Source organism: Hemicordylus capensis, chromosome 7 (assembly GCF_027244095.1).
Source record: "Hemicordylus capensis ecotype Gifberg chromosome 7, rHemCap1.1.pri, whole genome shotgun sequence".
NCBI lineage: Eukaryota > Metazoa > Chordata > Lepidosauria > Squamata > Cordylidae > Hemicordylus > Hemicordylus capensis.
In genome coordinates, this window is record NC_069663.1 from 27,827,566 (window position 1) to 27,846,717 (window position 19,152).

Below are 19,152 nucleotides of genomic sequence, written 5' to 3' on the forward strand. Positions count from 1 at the left end.
CAGCTGCAGGAGGCATGTTGCCAACTCAGCCATGCTATGGAGGGGAGGGGATCCAAGGGTCTATACACCACCTGTCCTACAGCTACACTCATGAAAATGTAGAAGCTGGGGATCCGTGAAACTAGTGGCAGATTTTTGCATGGCTCAAAATGGAGGGAGGGAGAGTTGCTTCTCCTACGTGTTTGCACGAAACATCCCTCCATCCATCCAGGATGACCTGGACATGTGTGGTCACAGTAGGGTAGAAATGTTGGAGGTGGGGAGATGCTTAACTTTCAGTGTAGACATTCAGAGTTTCACTATCGTCTCAATATTTTCAGATCTGTCCTCACTTCAAAGCTGTGGCCATTGGGCTGCTCCTGTGGTGCTGCACCATGGGAGCAAGCGTTTCCGACTGAGGTGTAAACATGAACAGTGAGGTTCTCCCCCATATTACTTTACAGGCTAAAAAGTGGCATTGTTCCCTCACGTCACTAGAGGTCAGGCCCGTTCTGTGTACTCACCTGTCAGACGTCCTCCTCAAGTTCCCTTAGGTGCCACTCCAAAGGATGGGTTCTACTCCTCTGAGGCTGGGCGGGAGGCAGACCTGTCTAACACAACTGCCTGAGGACTGCCTTTAGGAACGCCACCCCCTTGCCTGCAGCCTCCCAGAGGAGTTCCAAAGCTGCAAGCACCCTGCGTTGGTGAACTGTTAATTCCTGAATGAACATAACTTCACAAAAGGAAGAGAAACATGATGAAGGAGAAGACTGCAGGCCTTGAAGACAGATTGTCCTCAGTCTGTGGGGTCCCTGGCAGGTCTCTCCTGGACAAGCAGGCCCAGTGCAAGGACATCTTAGAGTCCAGAAGGTCCACTGCTGGGGCAAACATTCTAGGGGTAGCATTCTATGAAGCCAAGAGAAGGCCGGACTTCCCCACCCAGGGCCCTGTTGCTTTCTCTCCCCACCTGGGAGATGGAGAGGCACCTGAGAGAATCTGAGAAGGACAAGTCACAGGCAAGTGCAAAGTTGGCCATTCTCCAGATGGCCTCAGGTGTCGCTTCAAAAGCGGGGTTTGGACCAGGGCTGCAGACAATGGGACAAACTGCACTGCAGAAAGCATTGAATTGAGGCTCCACGCTGCCTTCCCAAACGGAACTTTTCAGTGTGCAGCACAATCCTATGCATGTTTACTTGGAAGTGAGTCCAGTGGGGCTTACCCACAGATAAGCGTGCACAGGATTTCTGCCTCAGTCTAGCATGGCTGATAGCACTGAACCTTCAAATGCCACCTTGGCTGAGGAAAGGGTTTGGGTCCTATAATGCCTCATGAAGAGATATGAACAAGTCCTAAGACTACTCGGGGGGGAAATCCCAATGCCACATTTCTTAGGGCCAACTAAAATAGCACAAAGTAATCAAACTTTTGAATGTTCCAGAGCCACTTGGGGTTAGAGTTCTTCAGGCTGGATGTCAAGCAAAAAGAGGGCAGGGCAGGGCAGGGCAGCAAGTTGGGCATGAGATGGGAAAGCCCCAAAGCCTGCAGTTTTTAACTATCTTGAGATGAAGTAGTACAGGTGGATTTATGCAGACTTAATTAGATTAGCCTCTGCTAGGTGCAAGAGTTCAGTTTGCATTGAGAGCCACTGTGACAAAAAGAAAAATGACTGCTTCCCCTTTAAACAAACAAAAAACCCTTCAGCATTAAATGAAACAGGTCTTTGGTGAGGCAGAGAGTAGCAAAAAGAAATGTGGTAGTCCTCCTATGAACAGAGCTGCAGGTCAGTTTTAGGCGACATGCTAGAGACAGAATCTCTAGAAGCCAAATTGGGCAGCATTATCTCGTGATGGAGAGCACGTAACCCTCAAAGGTGGCCCCATTTTTCACATGGTAGAATCATCTTTCTCGAGTTTTACAGTCCTCCTGGATGGCTAAAGTCACTATTCTCCAAACACAAATTCTAGGTGGCTGTGTAGGTCCATGCGTGTTGGGGGGGACCCCCCAAAGCTAAAGGGAGGTAATGCCCTTATTAGGATCTACCACAACAGCACAAAGTAGGGAGCAAGCCTTCTCTGGATGCCCCTTCCAGCTCGATGAGCAGCTCTGGAGAACTCTAAAGCTTGGTCACAAAGGCATGATGCCAGACTGTCTGCTCCCTCCACCTCTCCCCTGGATTACAGGGTCCAGCAAACGGCTTTAATTGGGGTTGAGGTTTCAAGGGGCCTTCTAGGCCTCTAGAAGGTGTGCCTTTATTTATCTCCATACCTTTCTGCCTGTATTTGCCTTACTAAAGGTAACAAATAATGCAATGCAGAACCGGCCTTGGGGCTGAAAAATCTCAAGTGCTCTCCTAACATGGGAGTGTGTGCTATGCTTTCCCCTGTGGATGCAAAAAGGAATAATGAAACCAAGAACTCACCTTGGGCTTAAAGCTCTAGTCAAAAGGACAATCTTCTTAAGAATAACGCACAAATTGGACTGTGATTCCGTTCTTCCCCTTGTAACAGCAGTGAGAAAGAGGTACCATAATGTACAGAAAACTGGGTGTTACTGGGGAATGTGGCTGAAAGAGTGGTTTAGTTTTGAACTTGGCATAAAAGTTCTGACTCCTTCCTGTGGCTTATAGATGCCATCTAGAAGCATAGCACAGATGGGTCTATGGAAATGCCGTGTGTGTGTGTGTGTGTGAGGACGCTCATCAACACAGGCGCATGCTGAGATCTTTCTTGTGGCCCTCTTGCCAAAAGAAGAAAATCCAGAATGTGGCAGCTCTTCACTTTGGTGGGATGCAGGTCATGTTACTTGCACCATCCTTCACAATTTCTCCATGTTGCCTCATAAATCCTCTCGGTGGGTTATTTGAGCAAATGCCCTAGCAGTTGAGGCTACCTTGTTAGAGTAGCCTTGAGAAAAGAGAACTTTGCTCAGATGCTATGCAGTGCACTGCAGCATGCCACAACTGAGGCATGCTGGCCCAGAAGTTATGACAAGGACTCCATCCGAAAAGGTGGCTTCATTTCATACTTGGTGCTTTGGAAAGGGTACTGAAGTGCTCCCAAGATTCCCTGTGCTGCTTCTGCCTGGAACATGCTGGGCACCCTTGCTAAAAGTGGCAGAGGAAGAAAACTGCAAAGGAGCCTTCTGGAGCCAGGGCCAATAAATTTATCAGTAGTTCTAGCATGCCTGGAGACAAGTGGTGTATGAGCAGATGCCTGGACCATTGTAGAGTTGCTGTTGAGAGACCATTTATTTGAATCCTGACTGCTAGGGGCTCCCTTCCCTCCTCAGTTGACATCCATAGTCAGACTCACAGGCAGAGACCTTTTGTTTGTCTGCTAGGAACAGCTTGTGGAGCAGTTCACTTTCCACCCTTTGGTCTTTTATCCTTCGTGAGGTAGACCTACTGGGTGCAGCTCAGCTCTTCAAGGTCTGTCTGAACTGGCAGTGGCAATCCCTGTGGCTAGAGCTGAGAGTTGCACCCACAAGAGATGCTGCTGCCGCTGCTCTTAGTGACATCTTGCCCTTGGGTTTCTTCTCCTTTCCCCAACCGTAATGTCATCTACTTAGGATTCTGTGGCTGCAGCAAAGTACTGACTTGCCACAGAGACCTTTAGGCTAGACGTTGAGGCCTCATAGTTGGACGTCCCTTTCTGGGGGTAGCCCCCTGTCCCATACAGAGCTATAGCAGTGGCCTTCTCCTTGGATATCACCTGAGAAAAGGCCATTTGCAGGCTCTACTCTAGTAATCCTAAGGGATCAAATCATCCCCACCTCCCTACTTCATGCTGGAATAACTGCACAAGCAGAATCTGAAGGTAGGAAAAATGCTGTTTTTTACCTAGATCTGTGAGGGGAAACAGCTGTAGAAGCAGAGGCTTAGTCTGTTGGGGGAGCAGTCAGGCCCAGGCTCTGGAAATGTTACTGTTCCATCCACTGTAATAGGGAGGTGGGGGGGATGCCTGTGTCATTTCCTCATCAACAGGCTCATCTGACCCTAGGAGTTCTCCTTTTAGAGAAGCAGTGGAGGAGAGTGCCAATTCAATGCTTTGTCCCTCTGGAGGGTCCTTGCTGGGAGCCAAGGGAAGGTCTTCAAGGAGACCAAGACCCTCCTTTCTTGTCCTTGAGAAAAGGCGTGTCTGCTCACCCCGCTTTCACTTCAGCATCCCCATCACAGAAGAGATCCAAGGCCTGATTCATGTGGAGAGTCTCCCTGTGGAATCTGATGTAGGATGCTTGGAGTGCCACATTGAACACTGGTGTGTTCAGGGCCCTGTAACAATGGCCACAGAGGGGCTGTGCAACAGAAATGTGCGCTCAGAGGCCCCTTGGCATCCAGCAGCCATTTTTTGCTGACTCTGCAGCTGTTTTATCTGATGTGGGCCTATTTGCTGCCAGTCTCATACCCAGGGGGCAGGAAGGAGAGAGAATATACTGAAGGGGATGTAGATGTCTGTAGCCATCCTCATGAGACAGCCACCCAAAGTCTGTCTGGGTTTACTGCACCTATTCTCCAGGACCGGAGCCAAGGCACAGGATCAGGTGGAGAAAAGGCACCAAGTCAGGCAAGCACACTTGGGAAAGTGAGGGCTCACCCTTCCCACGTGCTCCTGAGGTGGTCTGGATCAGTCCACTGCCTTGCAGCCTGCCCCCTCTGGCTGAGGCTCTGTGGCATTCCTAGAGGCAGTCTCCAACCATTTCTTCACATACAGTCTGCCTTGTCTGCCTATTAGGAATCTAACCCATCTTGTGGAAGGGTGCCTAAGACAAGCTGGAGAACCTCCATTTCATGTTACGGTGGCTTTAAGCGGCTCCTGTACGGGACCCTGAAACACTTACAGAGTTACATTTCTGACTTAACACAGTTTTGCACTCAAAGCCAGAGTCTTGATACAGCTTCATGCCTTTTGTGCCAGTCTTGTCTGCCATATTTGGTCTGCTATTTATGCCTGTTTCTCTGGCACCTGGGATGACATTCTGCCTACTGAAGCTCATTCACATCACTGCAAGCAAGGTGCCTAATTAACACTGTCAATTTGATGCATAAGCTGTTGTGCATTAAGGAAAAGAAATAAAATGTTTCGCTTACCCACATTATTTGTACAAGAGCTCGACCCGTCGAGACTTCCTGTAGAACTCCTCTATTGCATCAGTGTAAAAGGAGCCACACACATTTAATTCACAGAGTAACTCTCTCTCTCTCTCTCTCTCTCTCTCTCTCTCTCTCTCTCTCTCTCTCCTGCTGCTAGAGTGGAAAGCCCCAATCTGCTCCGTAATGCTCTCTCTCTCCTAATTGCCAACTCACCAGCAGTTGTCTTGGACAATACAGAGGAATGGGCTGCATCACATCCATGGGTCAAAGGCTGGCTGGTTCTTGGCACTCTGTGGCCATGACTGCTTCCCATGATGCATGGTAGCAGCCAGGGCCTCTGAGCAGGCAATCTGGCCCTCCTTGCACCCTGATGCCGCATGATGTTGTGTGAGTGGGTGGGCCATGCCAGCTACAGCCTGCTCTGGGGCTAGACCTTGTGCCAAGGCCTAGGCATAATTGGGGGGGGGGGGAGTCCAAATTCTACAAAACCCCTAGCTATCAGAGGGGAAGTGCTGGTTTTTATGTGGCTTGTGTTTGTGCTTGATCTAGCCTAGTGCTTCAGCAATAGTGTGTGTGTGTGTGTGTGTGTGTCTCTATGCCCATTATCGTTAACTCTCACCTTGCTAATTTGGCTTTATCCTCCACTATAGCTCAAGCTGTAGGTACAGAAACACCTTTCAGTGTCTCAAGCCCATTTTGATTCTGGATTTTCATGATTCCCTGATAAAATGCATCATTACACAAACCTCCAACCAAATCTCCTTGCTCAACTCCTGGGCTACAAGGACAAGACTACCTGAGAGTTCTCACGTTACAGCAGTGTATGCAATACCTTGCAAGAAGCCGAGCAAGGGGAATCGGTACTCTGGAACGTTTAGAATGCTTATGAGCACGTGGCTAGTTACCATGCAACAAGCATGCATTACAAGACCATCACTAGTTGCAAGAATCCACACATCCACCTGTGGATGATCCGACAGCTCCAGAACGCCACAGCCCTGCTCCACAGAATTTCTGAGCAGAGACCAACTTACCTGCCTGTCCCAGTGCAACAGGCTCTTGGGAAAGGGATGTGGCCCCCCACCCCATGCCCAAACCTCCATAAACATCCAGTTTGTGTGCAATGTTGGCCTAGTCATATCTGTAAGAATACCGAACACAGGTGGACAAATGGACACAGGATCCAACTCCCAAACATCGTATGTGAGGGACAACACCCATCTCCTACAAAACAGTGGTTTGGCATCTTGTTCTGATGCATCTGTGCATGCACAAAAGCAGGCTTTTGCATTGGTAATTAAACATTACTCTGCTGATGGCCAAGGTAAATAAAGTAAGGGTTAAGGCAGTGCATCTGTCCCACAGATAAAAAGATACTCAGTGTGATATTCACATTTCTGAAACTGAAATCCAAACTCTCCCCCCACTGCCCCCCCCCAAATTTGATTTTTTAAATTGATTCTGAAGGACACTTAAAAAACTAATCTCCAGTTCAGAGAAAACTAACAGCCCCCCAGAATTGCAATAGCAGCATGCAAAGCTGACAGCACCTCTGGACATGTTGTTCTAACACATCTGTAACTGGGGCTGTTGAAAGAATCGGATGTGGACGGATACAAATTTAGGCTTCCGCCATCAGATTCAATCTGCTTGACATCTTTCCATAAATCTGAGTGCTTATGTACACAAAAGGTGCTGCTTCCAACCCAGAAAGCAGCAAATCAATGGATGACTCACATTACCAATATGATGATTATTCCATGGCTGGTAGGAATCGGTGCAGATCTAGTATTTCCCAGGTTAAGCCTCTGGGGGCAGGGATGCAGATGTTACATGAAAGGTTACATGATGGATGTTACATGGAGACGGTTCAGTAGCACCTCTGCTGCCCTCAAAACACATGAATGTACTGTTCAGGCACAGAGCAAGCTCTGAAAAAACAGTCCTGCAGATTTTTGGACTGTTGCAGACTGAACTAGGGAACGCCACTTCCTCCTCTGATAGAGATTGTGATCGTGTTGTGATCAGACCTACTGGCTAGTGCTGTTTACCCACACACCTCACTCTCACTTCTCAAAACAAATTTTAAAAATTGTAAGGTAACAAATGCATGTATCCATACAATGGTTAAGGAGGCACACACACACACACACACACGCTTATGAAGCTGAGCTGCCCCAACACACATAGGGAGCGGGGTAAGTCTGAGTCACTCACTGATCCAGAATTCAGCTTGCTGGTGTGTACATGTGTTCCACCAGTTGCAAAGCTGGATGCTCATTGTGACTGCTCAGAAATGCCAACAGCTGTCTTCACCTTTGGCCTACATGGTACTCACTGTACTCTGTGCCCCCCTGGGCAACAGAGGAGCAGGGTCAAGAAGTGAGTGCATATTCATTACCTCGGTTGCATAAATGCACTGTGGCTCCATCTGGTCTGGGATGATGTAGATGGGGTGGTAGGTGCCTTCTTTGGGATAGCCAGCAGGAACAAGGGACCGGATGGGCTCCGATTTTTTACTGCAGTGGAGAAGAGGAGCAAGGAAGTTGTTAATGGCTACTTGCAGACCATGCATGCTTCTAAAGAGAGGTGCTGGGGCTCAAGCCTTCAGGGAAGACACACCTTCAGAAAGCTTGGCCCCCAACTATGCACAGGAGGGGGCTGGTTAGGGTTACTCACCAGCAAGGCAAAGGCACTCTGCACATATGCAGGCATTACTGTAAATAAGTCCCGATACTAAGCTCTGGTGAGCTTGGCTCAAACTAAGCCTCGGTTATGGTGGTGCTTTTCAGTCTAGAACATAAGAAATCGGAAACCGCTTTGCTTGATCAGACTGAAGGTTCATCTAGTTCAGCATCCTGTTTCCAACAGTGGACCGTCAAATGCCTTTTGGAAGCTCATCAGCAGATCAAAAAGGAGACTGCCTGCATCTGGCAAGCAGAAGTGCATGGCTGGGTTTGATGGAGACGGCATATGGCTGTTCTAGCTCAGAATAACTGTGGATAGACATACTCAACATTAAGCTACCTATCCCATTATTCACTGCACTTTGGCGCCGTGCCTTCCCCTTGTTTAAAGTTCAGTTAAACAGCAGCTGTGGTGGCCAGAGGTGGGCACCAATGGAGAGAATACCTTATATAAGGCACTAGCCAGGGAAACTTGATTTTACACAGAGAACATATGGATCTGCCTAATACAGATTAAGACCATTGGTCTAGCTCATTACATAAATACCTTTTCAGTTTGTCTACCTGCCATATTTTTAAAATCTTAAACACTAAACTCATTCTCTTCTGAAAGATCAATGAACGTAAGAACAGCCCTGCTGGATCAGGCCCAAGCCCAACTAGTCCAGCATCCTGTTTCACACAGTGGCCCACCAGGTGCCTCTGGGGAGCTCACAGGCAAGAGGTCTGTGCATACCTTCTCTCCTGCTGTTGCTCCCCTGCAACCGGTATCGAGAGGTATCTTGGCTCTGAGGCTGGAGCTGGCCCACAGGCACCAGACTAGTAGCCATTGATAGACCTGTCCTCCATGAATTTGTCTAAGCCCCTCTTAAGGCCATCCAGGCTGTTGACTATCACCATATCTTGTGGCAGATAATTCCATAGGTTGGTTTTTTAAATTTTTATTTTATTTATTTAAAATATTTCTATACCACCCAAAACCTGCATCTCTGGGCAGTTCACAACTAAAAACATTAAAAACATTTAATACCCAGTGTTAAAATTTTAAAACTATACATCTAATTAAAAGCCTGGGTGAATAAATGCATCTTCAGTGCCTTTTAGAAAGTTGTCACTGATGGGGAAGCTCCTATTTCAACAGGGAGCGCATTCCAAAGTCCAGGGGCAGCACTGAAGAAGGCCCCTTCCTGAGTAGCCACCAAACGAGCTGGCAAGTGAGGGGCAGTTGCCAGAAGTGGCGGCCACTGCTGCCTCCAGGCACTTGCCCGCCTCCCCCTTCTGGGAGATGCAGCAGGGAGGAGTGGGCCCAGGAGGGCTCCCAGCAAGAGTGCCTACTTGCTCTGCCTCTCCATGCAGCATGGTGGGGAAGACTGGGCCTGCTGAGGGGAGAGGACAACGATGACTACCGGGGGTCCACTGAAGGCATCACCAACAATGTGGGGAAATGTAGTCGGAAGGTCCTGGAAGCCAAATTTAGGTGGATAGGTAGCATATTGAAGTCCGAGACCCCCAAGGTAGCATTCTCAGAAATGTTACCTGTTCCATGTGCAGGTTCAGTGAGAAAGGCAGAGCTGAGAGGTCTCAATGCGTGGATGAGACGTTGGTGCCAGGAGGAGGGATTTAGATTTGTTAGGCACTGGGATACATTTTGGGGCAAGTGAAGCCTGCACAAATGGGATGGTCTGCACTTGAACCAAGATGGAACCAGACTGCTAATGCTTAAAATCAAAAAGATCGCAGAACAGCTTTTAAAATGATGCCTGGGGAATGGCCAAGAGGAGCTGGGCAGTATCCAGTTCAGAAAGGACAGGGAGGGGCACCTTGGAGGTGGAGTAACACTATGTTAAAGAAGGGATAGAATCTAAAAAACTAGAAAACCTAGGAGGACCAGAGTCGCCTACAGAAACCCTTTGGTTTGGATAACTTCATGGAGGAGAGGTCTATAAATGGCTATTAGTCGGAGGGCTATAGGCCACCTCCAGCCTCAGAGGCAGGATGCCTCTGAATACCAGTTGCAGGGGAGTAACAGCAGAAGAGAAGGCCTGCTCTCAACTCCTGCCTGTGCACTTTTTGTGGGCCACTGTGCGAAACAGGATGCTGGACTAGATGGGCTTTGGGCCTGATCCAGCAGGGCTGTTCTTACTTCTTATGTTTCTGGGGCAAGTTGCTGCCCAAAGCACAAGAAAGAATGGGGAAGTGTTAACCTACCTGACCTTGTTGGCTCCATAGAGCATGGGACTTTGGGTGTGGAAATGCATTGCACACAGAAGGAAAGTGTTGCAGCTGGCTAAGGTCAGGAGTCGACTAGAAGGGAAATGCCCACTGCTTTCCCCCCTCCTCTTTTTTGTGTGGGGGAGGGGCCCTTTCTGGACAGTCTACCACGGATGCTTCATTTGTGAAAAAAGAAAAAGCCCTACCAGGGACCAAACCTTGTTGGAAATTACCCTCTTGCCTGAAAAGCTGTCCTGGGATTTGAGACACTAGTAGACACTTCTGGCCATAGCTAAAGCTCACCAAAGGCTCTTTGGCAGTCATGGGGTAGGATAAGGGCTCTTCAGAATCCATCAGTCCCCTCCCTTTGCAACCCTCTCAAAAAACAAAACAAAACAAAAAAACAGGAAGCAAAGGCTAAGAATAAACACTTTTCACAATGGAAGGAAATAAACAGTGGAGGCCAACAAGGCTGTGTGTTGGGAATGGTGCTATTTGACTTGATCATAAATGATGGGGAGTCAGAGGTGAGCTGTGAGGTAGCCATGTTTGTGGGAGACACCAAAGTATGCAGGATGGCGACATTCCAAGCAGACTGCAAAGATATTCAAAGGGATCTTGCCAAACTGGGCAACAAAATGGTACAGTAGTTGATATTTCAGCAACAAAGTTATGCACACTGAAGCAACTTGACCTATCTGAAATTGGTCTGTCTGTCTAGGAAAAAGATCTTTGAAACATAGTAGAAAGGTCACTGAAAACTGTGAGCACACTGAGTGGATAAAAGGCAACTTCAATGTTACAAGTGACTAAGAAATGGATTGAAAATGAAAGTAAAGGATCAAGTATAACCACACAGACACCTCCCATGTGTAGAATATCACATGCTACAGATATGGTTTTAATAATTTAAAAAGGTAAAGTAGGAGAACGAGCTGCTAGAAAGACCGGCAAGGAGACGAGCAGCCCCTTTTCACTCACCCCCCCCCCCGAGGTGCATTCACACTGCAAGTCCACACACTTCAGTGCTTCACACATGCTGTGAGAACACACCGCAGCAGACCTGGCATGAACCACCACCAACTGCTTCTGAACAAGAGCGAAGGCACTAGAGATCTTGGGGTCCAGCCCAGCATGTTCTCCCAGAGTGAACATTCATCAGTGTGGACGCTCTGGTTGTGTTGGAGCAAAGTCCAACAAAGTGCTTTGCTCTGGAAATTCCTCCCCACAGGAATAGGTCCCAGTTCTTTCCCTTCCCCCTTTGAGGTTCAAATCTGAATCTCCTTTAAACATAGATGGAAAAACATCTCTTATTGGATCTTTGGAAGAAGTTGATGTTTTGAATTAAATAAGGAAATAGACTGAGCAAAACAAACAAAGGGAATCCCTTCTCAGTCTATGTTAAGAGTGAGGCAATTGCTGCATTATATTTAAGCCATGATGACTTTACCATATCCAGAAGTCACCTGGCCGCTGGGTCTGACTTTGCAAACTCCACACATTCCCAGGGGCAAGCAGGCTCCCCTTCCGGTCACCGCCTGTCTCCCCCACACCACCCCTTGCCAATATTGGTCATTCCCTCCCCTGGTGCACCACTTCACACCAGGTTTGTAGCTGTCTAGGAAGCTGCTTTCTGCTAGGGATGTGCACAGAACGGTGGTGGGGAGGCTCAAATGCGGCGGGTGCACTGACCCCTTCCGCTGCTTCCCCCCTGCCAGCGTCCGTTTTAATCCAAGCCCATTGGGGTGGCAGCGTACCCCCCTGCTGCCCGGATATGACCGTACGTCTCTGGCACGCTGGCACACACAGGCGCATCAGAGACTTCTGGTCATATCTGGACAACAGGGGCAACGGGGTGGCAGGGAGGTGGGGGGGAAGGCGAGGTAAGTGCACCCACCCCCACTCTTAAAGTTAGGCACCCCCCACCATCGAACCAGTGGAACCGCCAGTTCCGTGCACAGCCCTACTTTCTCCTGAGTCAGACCTTTGGTCCATCTAGCGCAGTATTGTCTACACTGACTAGCAGCAGCTCTCCAAGGTTGCAGGCAGGAGTCTGTCTGGATGCTGCCAGGGATTGAAACTGAGACCTTGAACTGCATGCAAAGCAGATGCTCTTCCACTGAGCGATGGCCCCATTCCCTAAGGGGAATATCTTAACAGTGCTCACAGATAGTCATCCATACAAGCCAAGCCGGACCCTGCTTAGCAAAGGGGCTAATTCACACTTGCTGCCACAAGACCAGCTCTCCTCCACTTGGCTAGATAGATTTGCTAGCAAAGAAGAGGAGACCCGGCAGGGCAGCGGGTGCCACTTACTTCTCCAGCTTCTTCTTGCAGACAGACTCACGGCTGTGATCCAGCAGCTTCCTCTTGCAATTGAACTGATCCCCACTGAATCGGGCGTCTTTGTTGGAGACCTTGAAGCGCCCAGGGGAGATGAGGAAGCCGTCCCTCTCCTTGAGGTTGTTGATGGCTGCCAGGTCATTGCGGACACTGCTTTTCACAGCCTTGCGGCCCTGCCTCATGTGCCGAAGCACAGCCACGGCAGCGCAGGCTGCCAGCACCAACGTCATGAGCCCCAGGGCAAAGGAAACCGCCAGGGCCACAGGGACAGGGCCCTCGGCTACCCGCTGGCTGCTCATGGGGGTGGGAACCTGAACTCTGAACTCACAGCTGGAGCCCATGTAGCCGGCCGAACACTCGCAAACATGGCCCGAGAAGTGCGTGTAGCAGGTGCCGCTGTTCAGGCAGGGGCTGGAGCCGCAGGCATCCATGCGGGTGCTGCAGTCCTGCCCTCCGTAGCCCAGGGTGCAGGAGCAGGTGTAGCTGTTGGGGCCATCGATGCAGGTGCCTCCGTTGGCGCACGGGTTTCCTGCGCAATCGTCTATGTTCAGCTCACAGCGGGACCCGGCAAACCCTGGCCGGCATTTGCAGATCACACTACGGCCCAGGTCCAGGCAGTGGCCGCCTGGCAAAGAGAGGGAAAAATATGATTTGTTTTCTTAGAATTAGGCCCCACTTTCCAGCTATGTTTGGCTCTCAAGAGGCATGCAATTAAAACGGTTAGAAAGGTGCAACATAATCCCTAGAATGAGGGTTATGTTGTGGGGAGGGAGAGGACAGTCTCTGCTGGTCCCTGGCACTTCGCAATGCAGTCCAGGCTCTTTTGTCCCTGGTGGATTCAGGGGCTGGCTGATGGTGGAGAAGCCAACAAACAGAAGGAGACGCTCTGTTTCTCTTATGACAGGAGTATAACTTGTCCGGGTTTAAGCCATTAATCTGTCCATTCAGGTCCTTGAATAGTCCCTTGCCAAGTCACCTGTGGCAAGTAGGAGCAAAATTCAGGAGACCAGGCAGGCAAACATTTATAAATGGAAGAGAGAGCTTGGTTGGAACCACAAAACAATTGAAACCCAAGACATCACAGAGTGAAGCAAATGCACACACAACACACAACCCAAAAGACATATTTACACGAAAGACATACTTTAAGGCCCTCCATGGTCTCAGCCGCACCTCCCATCATGTCCCATTGCACTTCTGCTCTCCAGCTGAACCACTCTCAGCTGCCTGGAAGAAGTCTCCCCCAAATGATTCCATACTTGCTCCTTGGCTGTCCCTGAGGCCTGGAACACCCTCCTCTCACTCTTCCTTCAAATCCTTCCACCTTTTCCATGATGGCTTTGGTACAGCCATCTAGTTCTCATTCCCTTCGGTAGCTAAGCTAAGCATGTGTAACTGAGCTGAATGCACATTCCTCCCCATCTTCTTCCCCTTCATCGGCGGTCTTCCCTCTGCTGAATGTTAAGATTGTAAGCTCTTTGGGGAAGGGAACAACAATAACAGTAGCAGTAGTAATAGTCATAACAATAATACTGCTGGTGTGGAAATAGCACCTTCTCCAGCACTGAATACACACTCGTCAGTCCCACGCGTGGAATACTAGTATGCCCAGACATGGGGGTTGCTGATTTATAGCAGGGCAGCTTTTGCAAGGCTATCTTATCTGCCACCTCAGTAACAAAACGTTTGCAGGACTTTTAAGGCAGAGTAAAAGAGGTCCTTACCTGCTCCTCTGCCACCTCGCCGCTTTTCTTGCAGTGGCGCTGTGCTGCTCAGAAGCCCGCACATGACTTCTGTGCTGACCCAGCAGCCTGGGTGTGACGCTGGGATGCCCATGGCCGCTGCGCATGCATGGTGGCTATAGACATGATCAGTCTGGTGTCGCTCGCCACACACAAGGCCACCATGCCTGCGCAGTGGCCATGTGCCTCCCAGGGCTGTGCACAGACTTCTGAGCAGCACAACGCCACAGCAGGAAAAGCAGTGTAGCAACAAGGGAGCAGGTAAGGACCTGCTTTATGCATCCTTAAAGGTCCTGCTCCCCGCCCCACCAAAATGCGTTGTGCACAAGCTTCTCACACTCACACTCTCTACATAGGTATGGTCTTAAGGTAGAAAATCACCTCCAAAAAGCAGGCTAAACACACACACACACACACACACACACACACACACACACACAGAGCTGTGATGCTCAAAACTCAGGTTAGGAATTTGCCTCCCTCCCCCGCCCCCCTCTTTAGCATAATAGGATGTCACAGAAAGGAAAAACAACACTCACTGTTCAGACATGGGTTATTACTGCAACGGTCTATCTTTTTCTCACAGTTGGAGCCGTGGTAGCTCACCGGGCAGTGGCAAGTGTAGCCACCTGTGCGTTTCTCTGCACAGGTCCCACCATTGAAACAAGGCCCGTCAGCGCAGGTCATGGCACTGACCTCACAGTTCTTGCCATAGAAGCCTTGAGGGCACGTGCACTTGTAGTCGTTCTCCAAGTCCTGCAAGGAAGGAAGGGCAACCACATGAATACTGGGGATGCCTCCTAGGCAAGCCCCATTGAAATGAATGGGAGCTGCGCAAGAGCACTAGTGGATTGTGCCTGAGGTTCAATCCGACCCCCTCAAACTTCTGCAGATCTGCCAGTGCTTTAGATGTTCATCTCCTCACTTGCATGCGTGTGTGCGCGCTCTCTCTCTAGATTCAGTTACTTTAGATATGGTTTGGATTTCAATCACATTCTGACATACGAGCTACAAGCAAAACCACCTGAAACATTATTTGGCTTACAAATAATAATTTGAAAAGCTTACCTTACCATTGTCACAGTGAAATAAGGCATCCTGAGCTTTCAGCTCACCTCTTTCATCCCTTCCCCAAGAGCTGAGCTGTTGCAAGGAGCTCTGGTTTGGGCTAAGTAGCTCAACTCTTGCAAAGCCGAACTGTCGCCAACATTCTTGGCTTAGGAAAGCACAAGGTTCTTGCTCTTTAAACAGAAACATATGCAAAGGAAAGGACAGCTTACCCGTAACAGGAAGTAGGCTCTGACAGATCAGCCTTGACATTTCATGTTCACTGCCTAAAGAGCTGCAAAGCTAGTAGTCCCAAGAACTGGAGCTCTGCATCAGGCTGGCTGAGAAAGATTGCTACAGCCAATGACCCAATTCAGCACCTCTGCAAAATACATCATTTAAATTTATGCTTGAATTGCATCTACGCAATTCAAGCATCAATTTAAACGATGTAAATGTCACTGTACCATGACAGTAACCCCTCATCTTAATCCGTTTTTCTTGGCATATTAAGTACTGAACCACATGGGCAAATAAACTTCCTTTCGGTACTTTATAGAGGTGTGTTTAGTGGAGAAGAAAGCACTTCTGAGCTTGTGCAGAGTCCTAGATCTTCATCACTGGCCCTCAGTGCAGAACTTCCAGCTGCACTTCAGTGCTTCTAATTCCACTTTCCATCTTTGTTGAGGAACTGAGGAGAATCAAGGCCCCACTTTCCACCACTCAGGCCAACTGGCATTCCAAGCCAGCAGCATCAAGGCTGGCAGGCTCACTGGACATGCAGAATTTCCTGGACTGGTTTCAATGGAGGAGTAAACCCAGAAATTAATTTCTGGAAAGAGAGAGGTGTTAGGAGTCAAACCTATACAGGGCTGAGTCTGGTCAAGTGCTGGAGACCTGCTGAAGCCAGACAACACCATGTCAACTCCTGCCATTATAAAGATGGCAATTTATTTCTGATCCAGGGCAACCACTCTCAGAGTTGCAAAAACTCTTTGAGGCTGTTCTCACACACAGCCTAACCTGGGCTAGGTTGCACATGAGAACTGCTAGGATTGGGTCCAATCCCGGTGGGGCAGTGCTGCCTAGCCCCACTATTTACCCCAGTGAGTGCCCCCTTATCTTCGGCTACTTGCTCATGTGCAAGCATGGGCTGCTTCCAGCCCAGGCACACCCAGAGACAAGCTCCTAGAGCACCTAAATCTTGGGGGAACCACCCAATGCTTCACACGTCACATGGTGCACTGTAGGATTCATGGAGGCTGGGAAGAGTCCTGGCCTCAGATCCGCCCTGCATGGAGCATTGCGTGAATAGCCCCTTTGATTCAAGTGTGTGTGTGTGTGTGTGTGTGTGTGTGTGTGTGTGTGTGTGTGTGAGAGAGAGAGAGAGAGAGAGAGAGAGAGAGAGAGAGAGAGAGAGAGAGAGAGAGAGAGAATGCAGTTAGGAGAAAAGAGAAGACTCAAAACCACCATGATCCTGACCAGAGATGCTATGATTAACAGAAGGGTCTGGTCCCATAAGACAAATTGGGTTATGGAGGAGCTTAAGCTACTTTTGAGAATGATGGTAGTTTGTCAAGTGTCCTTGAGCAAGTCTGAGTGGGCTACCGAGTGGAGCACTGTTAAGGAAGCAGATGAAGGCTTTTCTCTACTCAAAGAGCTACCCCACAATATGGATGAGGACAACTTTAAAACAAAAGAGAGCAGTACAACTTTCGTGGCACACCACATACCATATTAGCATGTGTTATGTCAAGAGGCTGGACCAAAATAAAGGCAGCCACACAGGAGTAGTTGAGATCCTTCCAAAAGTCTTGTTCACTTGCACTACGGAATTGAGAAGTTATCACCTCATGACAAAGGACTGAAGGTCCTTCCCTCCGCTCCCCACTTCAAAAAGGGTAAGAGATTGAAGCATTTGTCTTGCCACCAACTGCAAGAGAGGTCAGAAATAGGCAATCCTCAAACCAATCCTGGCCTCTCCAACATGCTAGTTGCTTCTCCCTCCACACTTCCAAAAGGCTCAGAAGAGATCAAGCTCTCTCTCTTTCTCACACACGACACACATCCCTCCTTCCCCAATTGCATCTGAGCTGAAATGCTTTGGGAAGCTGACTAGCCTGGAGAGGATATGCAGGGCTAAAAGGGAGGGTTTGGGTCTCCTCATGCACTCCCTCCATCTACCACTATTCTCAGGAAGGAAGAGACCAGCAGCCAGTCTTGCTACAAGGCCACTTGAGGAGAGGGACGTGGCCCATTACTCTCCCAAGTGGCCCACTGTTGACAAAGCCAGCTGTTCAACATGGCTATAAGGTGGCCAGGAGTGGACTGAAGTTGCAAGACTCAGGTGTAGGCTTGAAGACCAATATTAAACTTGAATAGGTCTATAAGGCTGGGGTTACTGGAATAAAGCTTTTGTGTGCTTTGTTCTGAAGTGTAATGGGCGACACACAGCAATTTTGAGGACCAATTGTGACATCTGAAAACAGGTGCACCCACTCCACTCTTTGCATGCTGGCACAAAAAGCACACTGCTAGGCACAACAGATGCATTCAGGGTGGGGGAGGAAGCATGTAGCCAACCAGGAAGGTGTAGTATGAGCAAAGCAGGAACCTGGCTGTGATGGCTTGGAGAAAATTGTGATGGCTTGGAGAAAACATGGGTGGTAGCAGGCCAGCACCAGCTAAGCTGGGTGGTTCCCAAGAATGCACTGCATTACCATTAAGCAAATATGCCAACACTGTTGGATTTCTTTTCCTGCCTAAGCTAAGGGAGACAGATGTTAAAAATACTTTATTTTCCTTCTTGCTCACTCAGCACTTCCAATCCATATATCTTGGATGCCGCAGTTCTACATAAGAACCACCCTGCGGGATCAGACCCAAGGCCTATCTAGGCCAGCATCCTGCTTCCCACAGTGGCCCACCAAATGCCCTAGAAGGTCTTGTCCCTCAATCAGGACCATTAATCCTCTTTCAGAGCCTCTGGCCAGTTCTTCACTCCACACCTTTTCCTGCTTATAGTAATGGCCAATAAGCATCTCAACAGTATACTTCTGTCATGGCTTCCTTCAGAGTTTTGGGGATGCTTTATTACATGGCATGTCTGATGTTTCCCTTCTCCATGTTATTCCAACGGAGTCTCTGCATGCTAATATCTTTGTGGCCAGGCATGTAACTAAAATGTATATTTTTTTTAAGTTTGTTTTTTCCTGCTCCCCAACCACCCAGATTTAATCTCTTGGCAAAATTTGTCAATCCAAACCCCAGCTCTTTATTGCTGTCGATACTGTCCTCGCTTCAGCTGCTATTTTATTTCACATCAGATTCTTGCAGCATTATCTTCACTGGCAGACCGATTTCTTATGTCCCCCTGCATTTCTGTTTCTTCTGCTGCTGCTGCTGCTTGGTCTACTCTCTTCACTGGCCATGCCATTCACTTTCTGTCTTCACCAGCTTCCACACACTTTTGAGAGACTTGCTTTTAAATGTGCTCACAACTTTTGCCTTACCTGCTACAATCTTCCTGAATTCCTCCTCCTCCTCCGCATTCAAGGTTGGGCCCTTGCTGTACATCAGTTTTCTATTGTAGCGCCTGACTTGTGGAATTCCTGTAGCTCAGATACTTATACTCCTTCCTACTTTAAGATAAACCTTTCAAACTTACCTTTTCTCCTATCCTTGAATTTTTTATTTTAGAAACCAGCCCGTATTTTGTGTGTTGCTTGCTCCTTGCGCCATGCCTGTTGGATTGCAGAACCACCCTTAGAGAGACTGTCTTGGTACTGGTTGTATGCACAGCATTGAGCTGCTGCAGGCACAATCAGGGGAGCCATCTATTGGAGTTCCACTCCTCTAAGGCATAGTGAATTGCCAAGTAAAAACATCTGGCCGTTTGTAATGCTGAGAAAGAGTTCACTACCTCCTAGTGGTGTCACTCTAGTGGAGAACCATTAAAAAGATTTCTGCATAGGCTGGGCCACATACACATGGACATCTCTTGACTACTTAATACCCAGTAAGCAGCAGCTGAATACACCAATAGATTCAATTT

At 48.7% G+C, this 19,152-nt stretch overlaps 1 protein-coding gene across 3 annotated transcripts in view; it reads right to left on the reverse strand.

Moving 5' to 3' along the window:
* The window catches only part of DLL3 (delta like canonical Notch ligand 3), a 40,447-nt gene that overhangs the window by 2,358 nt on the left and 18,937 nt on the right, over positions 1–19,152 (reverse strand). For all 3 annotated transcript variants that reach the window (XM_053267456.1, XM_053267457.1, XM_053267458.1), the window contains 3 exons: positions 14,591–14,807; positions 12,283–12,934; positions 7,470–7,587 (listed from right to left, as the gene is read on the reverse strand). In XM_053267456.1, coding sequence (XP_053123431.1) covers positions 7,470–7,587; positions 12,283–12,934; positions 14,591–14,807 — 987 coding nt within the window. The remainder of the gene's footprint in view (positions 1–7,469; positions 7,588–12,282; positions 12,935–14,590; positions 14,808–19,152) is intronic.